The 17786-nt window shown below is 47.4% G+C and overlaps 1 protein-coding gene across 1 annotated transcript; it reads left to right on the top strand.

Annotated features, from left to right (window-relative positions):
• The first annotated feature begins 10 nt into the window (after positions 1 to 10).
• XAB2 (XPA binding protein 2) lies at positions 11 to 17501 on the top strand. Its single transcript, XM_081900436.1, has 19 exons — positions 11 to 199; positions 1172 to 1320; positions 1682 to 1805; positions 2723 to 2920; positions 4913 to 5047; positions 5212 to 5376; positions 7283 to 7427; positions 7900 to 8051; positions 8678 to 8797; positions 9201 to 9332; positions 9986 to 10117; positions 11637 to 11750; positions 13180 to 13342; positions 13952 to 14142; positions 14738 to 14860; positions 15379 to 15550; positions 15665 to 15791; positions 16842 to 16951; positions 17299 to 17501. Exons 1-19 carry the CDS (start codon positions 26 to 28, stop codon positions 17358 to 17360), a joined length of 2688 nt encoding a protein of 895 aa, XP_081756562.1. The 5' UTR covers positions 11 to 25; the 3' UTR covers positions 17361 to 17501.
• The last annotated feature ends 285 nt before the right edge of the window (positions 17502 to 17786 follow it).

Below are 17786 nucleotides of genomic sequence, written 5' to 3'. Positions count from 1 at the left end.
GGGAAGGAAACGCCCTCCCTGTCGGATGACCAATAGGACTGTGGCTGGCCAAGTGACGCAAGCGGAGGAGAGAGCCCGAGCTCTGAACCGCAGCTTCGCTTTTGCGTCATTGCCGTGCGCCTCGCTTGCTCGCTCGGGGTGGGAAGAGTCCAAGATGCCGGAGCTGGAGACGGTGTTGGGGAAGCGGGAGCTCTTTTTCGTGAGTAGGCACCGGTGGGACGGTGTCGGGGGGTGAAATGCTCGGACGGGTCCTGCCTAGGCCGAGCCTCCCTTTCGTCCACAGAACTTAATACTCTCTGCCCCTCCGCCGCCGGTGAAATAAAAGGCGAGGCTTCCTTCGAACATGTGCAGAGTTCTTTCCCCTCAAGATTGAACCAAGTCAAGGAAAAGCGATGTAATCCTGCTAATGGCGAGTCGCCTTGCACAATAATTCTACTTTGCATTCGTGCAGCGAATTTTAAGTGTTCAAAATGTCCCGTGTACCGTATGGTATTTCATTTCAACAGGCCAAGTGTTGTTACAAGAGAGAACCGCTGTCTCTTTGTGCCCTTTGACTCACTTCTTCTTGTAATATTTAATACCAAAAATGATTGTGATATGACATCATCATACTGCTTCTGATGTTAAAGTGGGGTGCTTATCATGATGTCACCCTATGTTATTTTAAGTAGACATTTAAAAAGGAAGAGGCTTAGAGTGACAGCTGTTGTATGATTCTTTGTAACAGCCTTTCACAACCTTGGGTTCCCAGATGTTGTTGGACTACAATTCCTGTTATTTCTAGCTAGCAGGACCAGTGGTCAGGGATGATGGGACTTGTGGTTCAGCAGTATTTGGGACCCAAGATTGAGAAATGCTGCTCTATAATATTTGCTTTGGTCGTTACAGTAGTCCTGTAAGGTCAGATTGTACAACCCACCCCCCACCCCCAATATTTGAGCTTAGAGCTGGGGCCAGAGACTTGCTAAAGATTACTTAGTGAATTTGTGGCTGCAGTAAAATATGAAGTGATGATTTTTTGGTTCATTTTTCACATGTAAAATTAGGTAGCATTTTTCAAAAGCCTGAAGATATCATTGGAGTGCCTAAGTTATAACAGTGCTGCACAAAGAAATATAATAGTACATCCTCTCTCTAAATTTATATCGCCTTGCTCCTCACCCCTACACAGGAAGAGGAAGACTTGCAATATGAAGAAGAAATATTGCGCAACCCCTTCTCTGTCAAGTGCTGGATCCGCTACATTGAGTTCAAGCAAAATGCTCCTAAGCATATATTGAATCTGATCTATGAGAGAGCTCTTAAGGAATTGCCAGGCAGGTATGCACTTGTGTCTCTTTTATGTAAAGTTCTTTAGCAAACTGGATGAAGATAGTAGGGTAACCTTTTTCAATCCAGATTTTCATAAGGCATTGTTGTTTAAAAAATGTAAATGAAAGACTAACTCTTAACTTCTCCAGAGCTGAGGGGAGTTTCTTATGGTCTGTTTTCTGGTCTCTTCTGAAAGCAGACAGGAATACCCTCAACAGATGGAACTCCTTGCTGTCCCTGTTGATGTTTCCCTGGTTTATTTCAGGAGCAAGGCACTATGATCATCCAACTCCCTCGTAATGAGAGCTGGGAGTAACGTGGCAAAATATTTTACTTTAATGTTAGTAGCTCCCCCCTTTGTGTTTTGCAGCTACAAGCTATGGTATAATTATCTCAAGCAGCGACGGAAGCAGGTTAAGAGCAAGTGTGTAACGGATCCCAGCTATGAAGAAGTGAACAACTGTCATGAGCGTGCCCTTGTCTTCATGCACAAGGTACAGTGGTTGGTGATATGCTTAGAGGGCTGGTAGCACCTGGGAAAAGTGAGTCAATCATAATGGCTGCTATTCTGGCTGGGTTATGACAATATCTATGTGAAGGCCTCACATATGTTTTGATTCCAGAACTGTTTCTCAGATATGTGCATATGTAGAGTTCAATAATGGCTCTAGTGTACCACTTTCAACTCTCTTAAAAACAACAGTCTTTAGCCTGAATCTGTGAGTTTGTCTCAGAAACTGTTGTGGATGCCACATAGCAATGGGAAGGAAATGATAAAAATAATGAGGGAGCTCCTTCCTTAAGAAGAAAGCCTTAACGAAAATCCCTGAAGGGTTTGTAAACTGATGAGCCATTCTGTAGAGAATGTTTTATTCAAAACACTAGCACTTGAGTCTCCTAGTGAAATTAGAGATCTATCTGTGTATAAGATGCCCCCAAATTTTGGACATTTATTTTTTAGGGGGGAAACCTAGTCTTATACACGGGAAAATAGGTAATTGATTACAATAGGTTTAGGATAAGCAAAAAGGAAACACACAAAAGTTGTTGGACACTGTTTTGGACTGCCGAATCCTGGCTATGTCTGGGAAATTCCAGGCGTATGGCAACCCTAGTATTACAAAGTGTGGAGTTTGCAAGTAAGTTCGTTGGCTTTTTGAATAAAGAAATAGATAAATTGGTGAAGTCCATTAAGCAGAATTTTTAAAAATGGAACAGCTGTATTCAGGGGCAGTGACTTGCTTGACTGCTGCATGCTAGATGCAAGCCACTGTTGTTTGTCATAGCCCACTTGTGAACTTCCTAGTCACATATGTGTAGCCACTATTAGAAGCAGGCTGTGGGACAGTGTTAACCTTTGGTCGGATCCCCAAAGGGAGTTGCTATTTTCTTATTATCTGTCTGATTGTAGATGCCTCGGATATGGCTAGATTACTGCCAGTTTCTTATGGACCAGTGTCGGATCACCCGCACCCGTAGGACCTTTGACCGAGCCCTCCGGGCCCTGCCCATCACACAGCACCATCGTATCTGGCCACTGTACCTGAAGTTTGTGCGCCTGTATCCATTACCCGAGACAGCTGTACGGGTCTACCGCAGGTACCTGAAGGTAAGGGAGCCCACATGTCCCCAACTAATTTGTCTTACCAAATTCTTCCACCTCTGAGCCATCTGCGTAATCTTTGTAGAGAAGGTGTTGTCTTCCTTGAGCAATGACTGCCTAAATGGGTTTCTTCTTTTTTAGGCTCCTTTTCATTATTAGCACTGAATGAATTCTTGTCCTGCTTTTAATCTTGTACATAGCCCTTGCGAAACTTCTACTGGAATACTATACTGTATTTGACTTGGGTACTCATAGTGTTTGGAAGTGGCTAGAGAGGGTACAGAGAGATCAGAAGGCTGTGGAACAAATTCTTCAATAGCACCAAAATATTTCATTGATTTCATTTATGGCAGAGAACAATAAAATTGCTTTTTCAGCAAAGAAAAATCCCCACTCAAACGGAGAGTATTGGATAAAAGTGTTATTTAATTGGTACCTCTCTAGATCAGATCAGGGAGATTTTCCAGAAATACTAATGCACATTTCATTGTGTTAACGCAAAAACTGGCCTTTAGTTGGGAGTTGAGATACAGAAACCTGTTGTAAATTACATCAGTGGCGCACAATAATTTTCTTTTTTCTGTTATTTTTAAAGAAACAGAGACACCAGATGCAAAGGAAGCCACAATCGCTTAACTTTCAGTAGTTTCGCAGAACAGGAAATTTCAGCAGGGGCAGGTTTTTTTGCAGCCCTACATGACAAATTCCATCTTTTACAACTCCCTCTTATATACATCTGGTAAAGATGCAAGGTGCTTGCACTTTTTTTGCATCTGATCACCCTACAGTGAGGATAAATGAACCTATGCCAACTCTTAAGTAGATCCTGCATTGCAGATGGACATAAAGAGGGGTTCTGGGTTTGAAACCCTTTGCTTAGGACTCCTGAACTAGGACACCTCTTTACAAAATGTTGTGTGCTCTAAATCTGTAGATAGTAGTCTGTTTAATCTCCTGCTGTTTTTTATTTTAATTTTGGAATAAATGAAAATTTTGTCATGTTGCCTAAAAGAAATCACACTTGTTCCCCCTGACAAATCTTAATTACAGTGGTGCCCCGCAAGACGGACGCCTCGCAAGACGGAAAACCCGCTAGACGAAAGGGTTTTCCGTTTTGGAGGCGCTTCGCAAAACGAATTTCCCTATGGGCTTCCTTCGCAAGACGAAAGCCCATAGGGAAATCTCCAGGGACAGCGGGGAAGCGCAGCGCGTCTTCCCCACTGTCCTCGGACCTCCTCCGAAGGCTGGCGATGGGGCAGGGAGCCCTCCCCCCCCCCACAGGCTTTGGAAGGCTCCTCCGAAGGCTGGCGATGGGGCGGAGAGCCCTCCTCCCCCCGCCAGGCTTCGGAAGGCTCCTCCGAAGGCTGGCGATGGGGCGGAGAGCCCTCCTCCCCCCGCCAGGCTTCGGAAGGCTCCTGTGAAGGCTGGCGATGGGGCGGAGAGCCCTCCCCCCCCCCCGCCAGGCTTCGGAAGGCTGCTCCGAAGGCTGGCGGCGGCGGAGGGTTTTCCTTTCCACCGCCAACATTCAGAATGCTGTTCTGAATGTTGGCGGTGGGGAGGAAAAACCCTCCTCCCACCGCAAGCCCCGGGAACAGAGGAGAAGCGCTGTGCGCTTTCCCCTCTGTTCCCGTACCTGTGCTGAAGGCTTGCAGTGGGGAGAAAAGCCCTTCTCCGCACCGCCAGCCTGGCAAGCGGTCTCCATAGGAATGCATTAATTGATTTTTAATGCATTCCTATGGGAAACCGTGCTTCGCAAGACGAAAAACTCGCAAGACGAAAAAACTTGCGGAACGAATTAATTTCGTCTTGCGAGGCTCCACTGTAGCTTTATCACACTATGCACAAAGGGTTGTAAGCTACTCCTTGTATTCTTAGCTAACCTTGAGTTGGCACTTCTAGCAGTGCTGCAGTTAATGTACATTAGCTCTTCTACTGCCACTATTTTGGTCTTGTCAGCATTCTGGTGGATTCTGAGCTGTACGCGTTTTTATGTTGCAGCTGAGCCCGGAGAATGCTGAGGAATATATTGAGTACCTGCGCTCCATTGACCGCCTGGATGAGGCTGCTGTCCGCCTTGCCGCTGTGGTGAATGATGAACGCTTCATCTCCAAGGAGGGGAAATCCAACTATCAAGTGAGGCTCATGGCAGCTGGCAGTCAGCCCTCCAAAATTATGTGGAGGATCTCTCTTCTCCTTCATCCAAAGATGCCTGCTGCAGAACAACCTGTACACTTGATGCTTTTCCTGCCTCTCTGCGTTGCCAAGATCTCTCTGACACCTTGTCCTCTCCATTGCAGCTGTGGCACGAGCTCTGTGACCTCATCTCGCAGAATCCGGACAAGGTGAAGTCGCTCAATGTGGGGGCCATAATCCGGGGCGGCCTGACTCGCTTCACTGACCAGCTGGGCAAGCTGTGGTGTTCCTTGGCAGACTACTACATCCGCAGTGGGCATTTTGAGAAGGTAGTCACCTGGGCCTGAGAGTTTGTGCTGTGATGCAGGGACTTGGCTGGAGTCATATCCCAATCCCAGGGGGAACTTCAAAATGGCACAGAGTGTAACGTTCAAGTCTTTCAGCTATTTCCTCTTAAATTCCTTATTCATCTGGTCTGAGCAAGACCTCACCTTTATTTGGTGAAAATCTTGGGTTGGAGACAGACATTAATTTTTATGAAGGGCTGAAGACAGTTTGAACAAAAGTCTGCTAGCAATGGTAAATACGTGCCACCCACATGTACCCCTACTAAGCAGACTTTATAGGTGTTTCTATTGTTCTGAAAACCTTTTTTACCAGAAGGGAAGCCTCTTTTAGATCACTTTGAACTCACTTAAAAAGAGCTATTGTCTGTCTCCACTCTCCTCCTAATTCACTCTTAAATAAGGCGTTTACTGAGCTTGTAGGGATCAGATAATGAACAGCAGGCAAAATAACCAACAGAAATCCTTACAAGCCACCAAACAAAAATGGAAATGGAAGAATCTGGAAGATTGGCAGTAGAGGAAAGTTACCTAGCATAGAGGAGGGACAAAGGATAGTGGGAGTATCTCCTATGATTTTCTTCTTTTATTATATTATTTCTGTTCTGCTCCCTCCCCATCAGAAGAATTCATAGTGTCTCATAATACATGAAGTGTTCCAAGTTTGTGAAAAGTCACTAGGGAAAACAAATAAGAATCTGAGTGCTTTCTGGGGTGACTGTACATAACAAGCAGGATATTCATGTCTTAATGTCATGCCGAGTAGATTTTTAGAAATCATTGTTTGTTTGCTTTTTTAATTGGTACCGAGGTCAGCAAACCGGTGAAAACAATGTGATGTATGGACAGCCGGAGGAGACTGAGAATTAGTACTCAATACATGTTTCCTCCTTTGGGACTTCTGAATAAGCCCTCAGTTGTTCAGGTTTAAACTTATGGGTGATCCTGTAACTTGATTCCTCCTCAAATTAGAATCAAAGGCAAAGGCATTTAGCCCAGAGGTTTTCAACCTTTTTGAGTCCACAGCTCCCTTGACCAACTGCATTCTTTCCGCAGCACCCCTGTGGGGCTCAGGAGCCCAGATGTCACCCCTTGCCTGCAGATGTGGCAGCCTCTCACCCATTTTCGAACACCCTTGTGGAGTGTTCCCTCAGCCTCCTCTCCTCTCCCCTGGGCAGCTGCAGCTGCCGCCCCTGGTCTCTGAGTTGTCCCCCTCCAAGAGAGATCCCTCCTCAAACTGCCCCACAGGGGCCTGGGAAGCAACTCCTGGCTGGCCCCAGAGGCACCATTCGCCTGAGGAGCTTGTAGCAAGGACTGCTGCAACAAACAGCTGTGCAAGCCTTTGGGAGGCAGAGACACAAGAGGGCATCAGGAGGGAGGGAAGGAAAGAGAGATAGAGGCCAGTGTTGCCCGTGGTACCCTGACCATCATTCAAGGCACCCCAGGTTGAAAACTACTGATTTAGCCAATAGACTTTGGATTTGATGGGCAACCTAGTGCATGATTTCCCCCGGCCTGAACATCCCAGTTAAATATAGGGTTGAGCTCTGAAAGCTGTTAGAATGCAGTTGTCACTTTGGACTGAGTTGTGGGTACCTGCTCTTTCTTGGCATGGGAAGTTAATATTGCCTGTTCCAAATAACCTCTTTGTAGATCATTTTCATCCCAGAGGCAGTTCCTCTTGGCCCACCGTTTCCTCCCACAATAAGAAAAAGCTTTGAGTTCCATATAAGTGGTTACTTCTTGAGTGGTGATCTGTGCTTTCTTAAGAGCATTTCCCATGAAAACCATTAGAGAAGTCGAAGCTGCTTGGTAGCTGGTCGTGGGAACAGAGACCACAGGCATTTCTTTGCAGACTGGAACAGTAATCCCTTCACCCTCTCTGTCTTAGGCTCGCGATGTCTACGAAGAAGCCATACAGACTGTGATGACAGTGCGGGATTTCACTCAGGTGTTTGACAGCTACGCCCAGTTTGAGGAGAGCATGATCGCTGCCAAGATGGAGACCAGCTCTGAGATGGGACGTGAGGAGGAGGGTAAGAGCAGCGCAGGTGGTAGGAAGCAGGTGCTGCTCCTCCTTCCCTTTCGGAAGAGAAGAAATTCTTCTCCAGACTGCATCTAGGAGAATGCATGCCAGAGTTGCTGAGACTCCTGAGGATGTCTCAGTTCTCCCTAAACTTTTTCAAGTTGTGATGGACGTTTCTCCCTGGGGTTGCATCATTGATAAAGCCTTATGTTAAAAGAGCTTCCCTCTTCTTTGGCCATTGGATGTGGACCCAGCAATTCTTAATTCGTATCCTTGCATTTTGTGGACATCCTTTGGAACTTGAGGAATATATAGATATATAGATTCTCATATAAAATCCTGCTCTTCCTCCCAAAGGAACCCAGGGCATAGCTATAGGTATGGAATGTGTAGGTGAGAAAATAGGGGGGGATTTCAGCTGCAAGTAGCTGCCTTCCTGCACCATCTCTCATTCCTGCTCTTTTGCTTCCCTGGGGAAACAGATGACGTGGACCTGGAGCTGCGCCTGGCTCGCTTTGAGCAGCTGATCACACGCCGGCCCTTGCTTCTTAACAGTGTCCTCTTGCGCCAGAATCCTCACAACGTCCACGAGTGGCACAAGCGGGTGAAGCTGTATGAAGGCAAACCTCGCGAGGTAAGGAAATCCCCACAGTAGGGATTGCATGAGCAGACCCAGCGCTGGGAACGAGGGAGCTGCTGGACTTTCAGGCTAGCATGTTCCCCTTCTATTAAACACTGGATTTCAGCATCAGTGATGAATGGCGAAGTTTTGGGTATGGAGCTGAATCTGAATACCCTCCAAGGAGTTGCTGCCACCCAACGTTGGTCGTGTCACTGATGGAAGTTGACACAGCATTTCGTCCACTGGGGCTCCCTCCACCCCAAGCAAATTTCATGAAGTTTCAAAAAGCTTCTGTCTACTAATGGGTGCTCAGCACATTGAAGTTTCCACATTTGCTCAGAAGGGCATTCATAGATGGGTACTCATGCCGGTCTAATTAAGCTGCTGCCTGGAAGGCAGGGCTGAGCTGGAAATGGAGAGCCAGTTCCCCCACTTGTCACCATCTAGTGGCCTTCTAGATTTGCTGAGAAGCAGGCTGTTTTCCAGAATAAAAACTTCATTGGGATTGTACTAGTTGGCACTTCTCACTTCCTCTGTGTTGTGCTTCGCAGCTACAGCCACCAAACCGTACAGGAAGGAAGGAACCTGCCAGAGCTCAATCTTTTCTTTTCCTCTAACTCTCTCCCTGCTTCCTCCAGATCATCAACACATACACAGAAGCGGTACAGACTGTCGACCCCTTTAAAGCCACTGGAAAGACACATACGCTCTGGGTTTCTTTTGCTAAATTCTACGAGGTCAATGGACAGATCGAAGACGTGAGTGATGCATGGGTTTGAGAGGCTGACGCTGCTCTGTCCTTGCCTTTCAAAATATTTCCTGCCTTACTTTCCTAGCTGCTGCCCAGAAGCACAACAGAGACTCGGGTTCTGTGTTGCAAATGCCCTTCACCACAGCTGCCTCAGGCTTAACTCCATGCATTTTTGTTACTGTGTTTCATTCTTGTTGTAAATTGATTCAGGGATTTTGGTTGTGGTGAGCGAGTCTTATATTCAATCAACCTAACCCAAACTCCGGGAAGCCACCATCCTTGGTTGATGCAGCATTACTCGGATGACCTGCCCCACCACATAGCCTAGTCCAAGGAGAGGAGATGCTGAAACTGGGGGCTCTTTCTGGCCCTGCTTTCCCCCTCACCTTGCCTACCTTACTTGTTCCCAGGCCAGAACCATTTTTGAAAAGGCTACCAAGGTCAACTTCAAGCAAGTGGATGAGCTGGCCAGCGTGTGGTGCGAATATGGCGAGATGGAGTTGCGGCACGAGAACTATGACCAAGCGCTGCGCATCCTGCGGGTGAGCAGAAACAGGGCGGCAGGCATCTGATAATCCAGAAGTGTTGCTTTTTGGGTTCCCAGAGGATTACTTCGGAGTTAAGGGCGTATAGTCATGCAATCAATAAGAAGACTCCTTTCTTCTGTCCACATCTCCCTGAATGGAGTTGGAGCTCTAGTAGTTGAATCACAGGGAAGCAGCGTTATTAGCTGAATGGTGCACTGTGGCTAAATGAGAAAGCAGGAAACCAAGATTTCTAAGCTTTTGTATTTCTAACAATGTGAGGCCACCCAATTTCCTGTCTGCAGAGATAATTTATATCTAAAGAGCGAGAGAGCTACATGCTAAGGGTGGGATTCAACTAAGTTGCAAGTGCAAAGCGAGGTCTGTTCTCACAACAGGATTCCTCTACACACACACACACACACACACACACACACACACACACACCCCAAAAAAAGAAAATCTGCTCTGGAAGTTAGGATCCTCAGAACAGGTTTAGAGGGCACACGGGGAGAAGGGAGGACTTCTTCTTGCTTGATCAGTCCTTGTTCCCCATGTGCATACCCCACTTAGTGCTATGTGAATTCTACCCTTAGTCATCAGGGTGTGCTGCTAGACTTCCATAGGCTTCTCTTACGTTCACCGGCATCTCTTTTCTCTTGTTCCTTCAGAAAGCCACAGCCATCCCAGCTAAGAAAGCAGAGTATTTTGATTCCTCAGAACCTGTGCAGAACCGTGTCTACAAGTCCCTCAAGGTTTGGTCTATGTTGGCTGACCTGGAAGAAAGTCTTGGCACCTTCAAGGTAAGTGGCCTTTCCTGGCCTCCATTGTCTGCCAGAGCCTTCTGGAGTTGTGGGAAGGGCAAGCACCAACTTTTCCTGTCTGGAGCAGTCATAGAAGCCTGCCTCATCCAGACAGGAAAAGCATTAGCTTTGGGTTTCTGTTCTTCTTTCCTATTATGGCACTTCTCTCTGGCTGTTTTAAGTATTATTCAATCAGCTTTAATCGCCTTCTGTCCAGAAGTGTCTGAGAAGTATCCAAGGAAGCAAGTACTGTGGGCAGTAAATGTCTCCTTGAACTAGCAGGGAGAGACAGAATAAGGGTCAACATCTGGGAATTAGACTAAAGACAAATTAGAAACCCGGCTCCAGTTTAGCAGGCAAAAGGATTAACCACTGGGACAAGCTGTGCAGAAAGTGAATGACTTTTTGCCACTTCAGCAGCCCTCCCAAAACAGTCTTCTTTTTTTAAAAAAGCTTTAGCTAGGCACAAATGAGCTGGTTTTTGAATTGGCATTCCTTGGCTTTTGAGTGGCACAAAATCAGTGGTTAGGTATTCCGTGGACTTCTTGGTTTGCTAGCTAATGCTATACTTGGAGATCTTCTGAACCACCCAAAACGACAAACCCTCACTGTTTCCTAGTCATCTTTAAGCTATTCTAGAGACTGTACCCTCCTCTCCTCCCCTTTCACCATGGCTTTGGTTTTGAAATAGTATGGTGCTGAGGCATGGAGAGGGGGGCTGTCCCGCTCCGTCAGCTGCTTCCTGTGCCTGGCTGGAGAGTAGCATTAGGGCCCAGAGAACTGGCTCTGTTACATGGCGCTGTTGTAAGTCAGTAGCAGAGCAGCCTTGCACAACTTAAGCCCCTGACTTCCTGTTCCCTGAAGAGAAGTCTCTGCTTCAAGAAACTGAATGGGTTTTGGTACCCATAGCTTCTTTCAGCATATTTATCTGCTCTCTCCTGACTTCTTTCCTGCCTTCAATATTTCTCCCTTTTATGCATGATTATTTCTAGCTAGCCTTTTAGAAGCGGCTGGGATATTTTTAATGCATTTCCCTTTTCTTTTGGTTTTAATGTATCTACGTGAGGTTTATTGTCTGTTTGGTTGCAAGTCGCTGTGGATTGCCTTGGACAAGATAAAGTAGTTGACAAATTTAATCAATAAATAAAACACTATGTGAAGCACACAGCAGTACTACACTGCATGTGAAGTAGTACACTTCATGAGAAGCACTACAGTTCTTGCTCCCATATTTTCTGACAATCCAACTGGGGCCTACTGATTCCCTTTGACGGTAATAGGGAGCCTTGTTTACCGCTTGCCTTGAGCAGCTGTGGGCAGCAGCCCTGCCAGCTCTGCATTAAAAGGCCTGTATTGACCACACAGGGACTTGTTTCCTCCCTCCTGATCTCCTCCCTCTGTATCTCTGGGCATAGCTGGGGAAGGGACAGTGACTGAGGGCCCCAAGCTGTCTCTGTAACTCGGCTGTCTCTTTGTGGTTCAGCCTAATATTGAAGTTTCTTTATGTCACCGCTCCTAGTCTACTAAAGCCGTGTATGACCGCATTCTGGACCTGCGCATTGCCACCCCACAAATCATCATTAACTATGGCCTCTTCCTGGAAGAGCACAGCTACTTTGAAGAGAGCTTCAAGGTGAGTTGGGCGTATCAATACCTCTGTCTGCTCTCATATCAGCTGGGGGAGTGGGAGCTTGCCCATCTGGTTGGTTTGGGAGCCACTGAATTGTAAAAGCTGCCTGCTGCAAGCTGTAGAGCTTGAGAGAGAGGACCTTGGGCTCAAAATATCTACAGTGTGTGGTGTACTTCTTAGGTAGCAGAGCGGAACTCTGCAGGTCCTACATCTCTGTAGGGGATGCTAATCTTACCTTTGGAAAGATTAACATGGAGGGTAGGATTCAGCTAATGGGTCCCGTAATTCATTCATTGGCATCTCCAGATTAAAAGACCCTTAGGTAGCAAAGCTGGGGAAAGATTTACCGTATTTTTCGCACTATAGGACACACTTTTCCCCCTCCAAAAACGAAGGGGAAATGTGTGTGCGTCCTATGGTGTGAATGCAGGCTTTCGCTGAAGCCTGGAGAGCGAGAGGGGTCGGTACGCACCGACCCCTCTGGCTCTCCAGGCTTCAGGAGAGCCCCACCGCCAGCCCCACAAGCTCGGGGGACAGCGAGGATGCGGAACGCCGCCATCCCGCTGTCCCCCGACTTGGTTAGAAGGCTGGCGGGGGGAGAAGCCTGCTCCTTCCCGTCGCCAACCCTGCAAACTCAGGGGACAGCGGGAGAGGCGCAGCACACCCTTCCCGCTGTCCCCCGACTTGGCTAGAAGGCTGGCGGGGGGGAGAAGCCTGCTCCTCCCCGTCGCCAGCCCCACAAACTCGGGAGACAGCCGGAGAGGCGCAGCGCGCCCTTCCCGCTGTCCCCCGACTTGGCTAGAAGGCTGGCGGGGGGGAGAAGCCTGCTGCTCCCCGTCGCCAGCCCCACAAACTCGGGAGACAGCCGGAGAGGCGCAGCGCGCCCTTCCCGCTGTCCCCTGACTTGGCTAGAAGGCTGGCGGGGGGGGAGAAGCCTGCTCCTCCCCGTCGCCAGCCCCGCAAACTCGGGGGACAGCGGGAGAGGCGCAGCGCGCCATCCCGCTGTCTCCCGACATGGTTTGGAGGCTGGCGGAGGGCTTCCTCCTCCCCCAGCCCCGCAAGCTCCCAGAGCGATGCCAAAGCTGCGCGCAGATTCGGCATGGTCTGGGTCCCGTTCTGGGGGAGGGGGAAGCTCGGGCTTCCCCCGCCCCAGCCCCGCACCTGGGGGGGGGAAATATTTTTTTCCCCTTTATTTCCCCCCCCCCCAAAAAAAAATCTAGGTGCGTCCTATGGACCGGTGCATCCTATAGTGCGAAAAATACGGTATCTATTTTGGAGATATTGAGTTGCTGCTGTCAGCCAGAGCAGATAGTACTGGACTACGTAGACCACAATCATCTGACTCAATATGGTGATTTTCATATAGGCAAGAGTATACCAACAAGAAGAAAGCTTTTGCTGTCTTTTTCATACCATTCCTTCTCTCCGGCAGGCGTATGAGAGGGGCATCTCATTGTTCAAGTGGCCAAACGTGTATGACATTTGGAACACCTATCTTACCAAATTCACCGACCGCTATGGTGGCAAGAAGTTGGAGCGTGCACGGGACCTCTTTGAACAGGCTCTAGATGGCTGCCCCCAGAAATACGCTAAAAGTAAGTGGAACTGTGCTCTGTTGCAAGGGAGAAGAGCCAGTAAAAGCCTGGGGGTGGGTCAAGATAGGTGGGTGGGAGCTGATAGATAATAGGAAAAGACCAGTCCTGTTTTCCTGGGCAACGGAAGCTGAGATACAGGAAACAGCAAGGCCAAAGCTAGAGGACTTGCTCCCAAAGTGAGCCACAGGGCATCTGCATCCATAACCCAGTGGTTGCCATTGTGGTGTTCTCCAGAGGTTGTGGATTGCAGTTGCCATCTGCTTCAACTGGGCTGGCTTAGCCAGTAGCCTGGGATCATGGGAGTTGTAGTTCAAAACATCTGAAGGGCACCCCCTTGGGTAGCCAATCTGTACTGAGGCCTGATAAGTTCCTGTCCAGCAGGAGCCATTGAGATGGAGAGAACATCTCTGTCACATCCTCTTCAGTGCAAGAGGGCAATCTGAATAATTTTCCCTTGGGGCAGTGCTTATTTAAAACTTTTCCTATGGTATCTGGAGTGTCACTAACGTAGTCCATACAGGGCCAAAATGTCTTGGTGAGAAGAGTTGACCCAAAGATTAGGGGTGGTGGAGGAATGTAGTTTTGCTTTAATTTCTTCTCTGTTCACAGCTATCTACCTGCTGTATGCCAAACTGGAGGAAGAATATGGGCTGGCACGCCATGCCATGGCAGTGTATGAGAGGGCCACTCAGGCTGTGCAGCCTTCGGAGCAGTATGACATGTACAATATCTACATCAAGAGAGCAGCTGAAATCTATGGGGTCACACACACACGTAGCATCTACGAGAAGGCTATTGAGGTTAGTTCCTTCTTTCCAAATAAATAATGCTGTGTTTAAAACTCCAGGATGAGTCTCTTGCTCTCGCCTAGAGAGGAACTAGTCTGCTAGGTAATGGCTGAATAGGATTGTGTTCCCTTATATGATATGGGTTAAATACAAATACAGCTTCTGTAATCGCTATTACAACTATGAGGATATTGTGCAATATGCTGGTTTTGCTATTATTCAGCACAGGTCAAAGTGTTGAGTGCTACCTTTCTATAAAGCCCTATACAGCTTGGGACACTTCCCAGAGATACCTGCTTGTGCCCTGAGGTCCACTTCAGAAACAGGGCTGATGGATAGCAGAGACTGAGCCAGTCCCTTTGATTGCGACCCCCAACCTTTGGAAGGCTGCCCTTGGGGAGGCTCACTTGGTGTCCACACAAATCTTTGTCATCATGCATCAGGACTGCTTGACATCAATTCAACTTGTGTCTTTTTCTGCTGCTGTGCTCTTATTGCGCCCCTTCCGGTTTGCAATATGTGTTTGGATGCTTTTGTTTTTAACTCGTTAGCCATTTTAGAAGCATTGACGGTCAGGATGCAATTTTAACACGTATCCCCATTGCAGGTGCTGACAGATGAACACGCTCGGGAGATGTGCCTGCGCTTTGCCGACATGGAGTGCAAGCTGGGCGAAATAGACCGAGCTCGGGCCATCTATTCCTACTGTTCGCAGATGTGCGATCCCCGAGTAAGTCACCTGGTGGGCTCTCCTTTGTGAGAAGTTTCTAATTAAATTGGATGGCCATCTTTCAGGGGTTCTTTAGCTGCGATTCCTGCGTTGCAGGGGTAGGACTAGTTGACCCTCGGGGACCCTTCCAACTCTACAATTCTATGATCTCTCCCACACACTAGACTAGAGAACTAGTCATACACCTGCCTGAGCATGGCCTTTCAGGACCCAGTGTGGGAAGGTGAGAAAAGCTAGCTCTCCATTATGTTCAAGGATAACTCTATCAGCATTATTATTATTTATTATAACAACTTATTTATCGCAAAGATGCAAGGATTTTAATTTGTGGTGCAGAAGATACACTGCACAACTCATCTCTGTACACAGACACACCTCCATGTTGCTTTTCCCATAGCAGAGCTCAGGGGAAAGACTAGTGAAGCAGGAAGTAGAAGTTCTGCTTGATCTGTTGAACTTCGTAGTGACTGCCTTCTTTCCCACCCCACCCCTCAAAACACTTTTTCTTCTCCTGCCAGACTACTGCCAATTTCTGGCAGACATGGAAGGAATTTGAGATCCGGCATGGGAACGAAGACACTATCCGGGAGATGCTTCGCATTAAACGAAGCGTGCAAGCAACCTACAACACACAAGTCAATTTCATGGCCTCTCAGATGCTGAAGGTGTACAGCAATGCCACGGGCACAGGTAGGTCTCACCCCCCCCCCCTGCACAGGTCCCGGCAGAGTGTCTGCCTCTACATCTCCTTTTCCGTTCTAACCCTTCCTCTGCCCTTCCCTCCTGCTTGTCTTTTGGTTTCAGTGTCTGACCTGGCACCTGGGCAGAGTGGCATGGATGACATGAAACTGTTAGAGCAGCGGGCGGAGCAGTTGGCAGCTGAAGCGGAGCGAGATCAGCCCCAAGCTAAGGAGAAGATCCTGTTTGTCAGGTGAGTGTACTGCAGGCCAGGGAGACTTGCTTAACCTCTTCGCTGTACGTCACCACCCAGCATGCAATACACCAGGGGTCATATTTCAGGTTGGGCAAGAACCAAGCTGTTTGTCGTAAGCTTGGAGAGTTGTAGAAGTAGGGATGGCCGCACAAGGTGGCTGCTGTTGGAAATGGGAAAACATGCAGTGTTCTTGCCATGAGAAACTAGGCAGTAGACAGAATCTATTTAATGTGCAGTGTACATTACTTTTTATCTTAATGCATGTATGTTCTGGTTAGAGGTTTTAAAAATATTTCCCCCTGGAATTTGGGTAGTAGAAGAGACACAGAAGTATAGCCAGGGCCACAGAAACCACCTTGTGCCTACTGTCTCCACTACTTCAAAGGTTTTTTTTGTGGTGGTTGGGCGGGGGAAGAGACATTTTTAAACAACTGCTCAGTTTGTCCATCAGCTGTGTTAAAATTCTGTATGTGTCCACGTGTACTCAAGTTGGATAGCTAGTGGAATTCTAGTTCTTATCATGATTAAACTTGTGTCTCTGTTGGGTAGTGGCAGGCACACACTATCAGACCCAAGCTGGGCTTTGTCGCTACATGACTTGATCCTAGAGTCGAAGATCTTGACATTAGACTAAAGCCTGAAACTAACACAAAACAGGATTAAGAGAGTTTGCATTTCAGGGTAGAGGGAGGAGTGTAGCAATGGTGTGACTTTTGTTTTAACCTCCATTGGCCCCTTCACTGTGCATTTTTGTTCTGTTTTGCCTTGATGGTTGTTACAGTGAAGCCTAATGCATTTATGATCATGCGGATAGTGAAGCTGTAGAGTTGAGTCAACGCTGCAGGTTCTAATAGTTGGTGTAGCTTATCTAGTGGTTTTCAGTTGCAGCTTGCAGTGGAGAAGAGACATGTATGTGAACCTGTAAAGCCAGCTTGATCTTCTCAGGATGGACCTGTTTCCTGCAGTATAGGCATGGGGCAGTCACTGTGTGAATAATACTGTGCTGGCTCCTGTACGATTCACCAGTTTCTTGTTCCTTATTTCTAGGAGTGATGCTTCCCGCAGTGAGCTGGCTGAACTCTCCAAACAGGCTAATCCTGATGAGATAGACATTGATTTGGATGATGGAGATGAGAGTGAGGATAATGAGCCTGACGGTAAGTAAGAGACGGTGCTGTATGGTCTAGGTTTTGAAGCGAATAGGCACAAAGTACACTAGGGTTTACCAGTAGATCTCCAGGTGATTTGCAACAGGGCGGCAAGTGTTTCTGATCTGCCAGGTCTCTAAAAAGTCTCCACACATGAAAAAGGGGGATTGCTGAAGATACTTTTGGCAAAACTGAGAGTATATTTTTGTGTGAAAAAGAGAGTTCAGCTTAGTTCTTGCACAAATCAGAAATGGTTGCTAGAATGCTGAGGTCCAACCCAGCAAAGTCATTTCTCTAAGCCTGACATCTGACTGTTCTTGCTTTATATTGATTATCCCAAATCTTCTCTCCTACAGAGGTGCAGCTGGAGCAGAAGAGTGTTCCTTCCGCTGTGTTTGGAGGCCTTAAGGATGATTGAGCGGCTTGCAGATGGATGAACTGCTTTTGAGCTACAAGTGTCGTATCTGTATAAGCTGGGCTTGGTGTAATTTGTTTGTTTTCCTTGATAGTATCCTTTTCTATTCTGTCATGTTGCTATTTATAAAAAATTTTTATCAAATGGGAAACTAGCTCAATTGATTAGAGCATGGCGTTGGCAACACCAGGGTTGCAGTTTCAATCCCCGTAAGGGACAGCTACCAATTTGCGCATTCCAAGGGGTTGGACTGGATGATCCTCAGGGTCCCTTCCAGCTCTGAGAAAAGGTGGGCAACAATGCCAGCTGCTGTATACATGAATAAGTAACCTGCACTGCCAGCTGCTAGTTTGGCATACTTTTCATTACTGAAATTCTTAACTCTCCTAAGCTTAAAAAGTGTAATAAAAGGGGCTTCTTCAATTTATG

Source organism: Podarcis melisellensis, assembly GCF_964234715.1.
Source record: "Podarcis melisellensis genome assembly, chromosome: 2".
NCBI classification, from domain to species: domain Eukaryota; kingdom Metazoa; phylum Chordata; class Lepidosauria; order Squamata; family Lacertidae; genus Podarcis; species Podarcis melisellensis.
The sequence above is the reverse complement of the archived record's forward strand: the minus strand, read 5'-3'. Positions and strand labels throughout refer to the sequence as shown.

Excerpts from the sequence above, each read along its gene's own strand:
- XAB2 (XM_081900436.1), top strand. The coding sequence starts at position 26 with ATGACCAATAGGACTGTGGCTGGCCAAGTGACGCAAGCGGAGGAGAGA. Across the intron at positions 2,921-4,912 it reads TCTACCGCAGGTACCTGAAG|CTGAGCCCGGAGAATGCTGA; the intron begins GTAAGGGAGCCC and ends TTTATGTTGCAG. Across the intron at positions 10,118-11,636 it reads AAAGTCTTGGCACCTTCAAG|TCTACTAAAGCCGTGTATGA; the intron begins GTAAGTGGCCTT and ends CACCGCTCCTAG.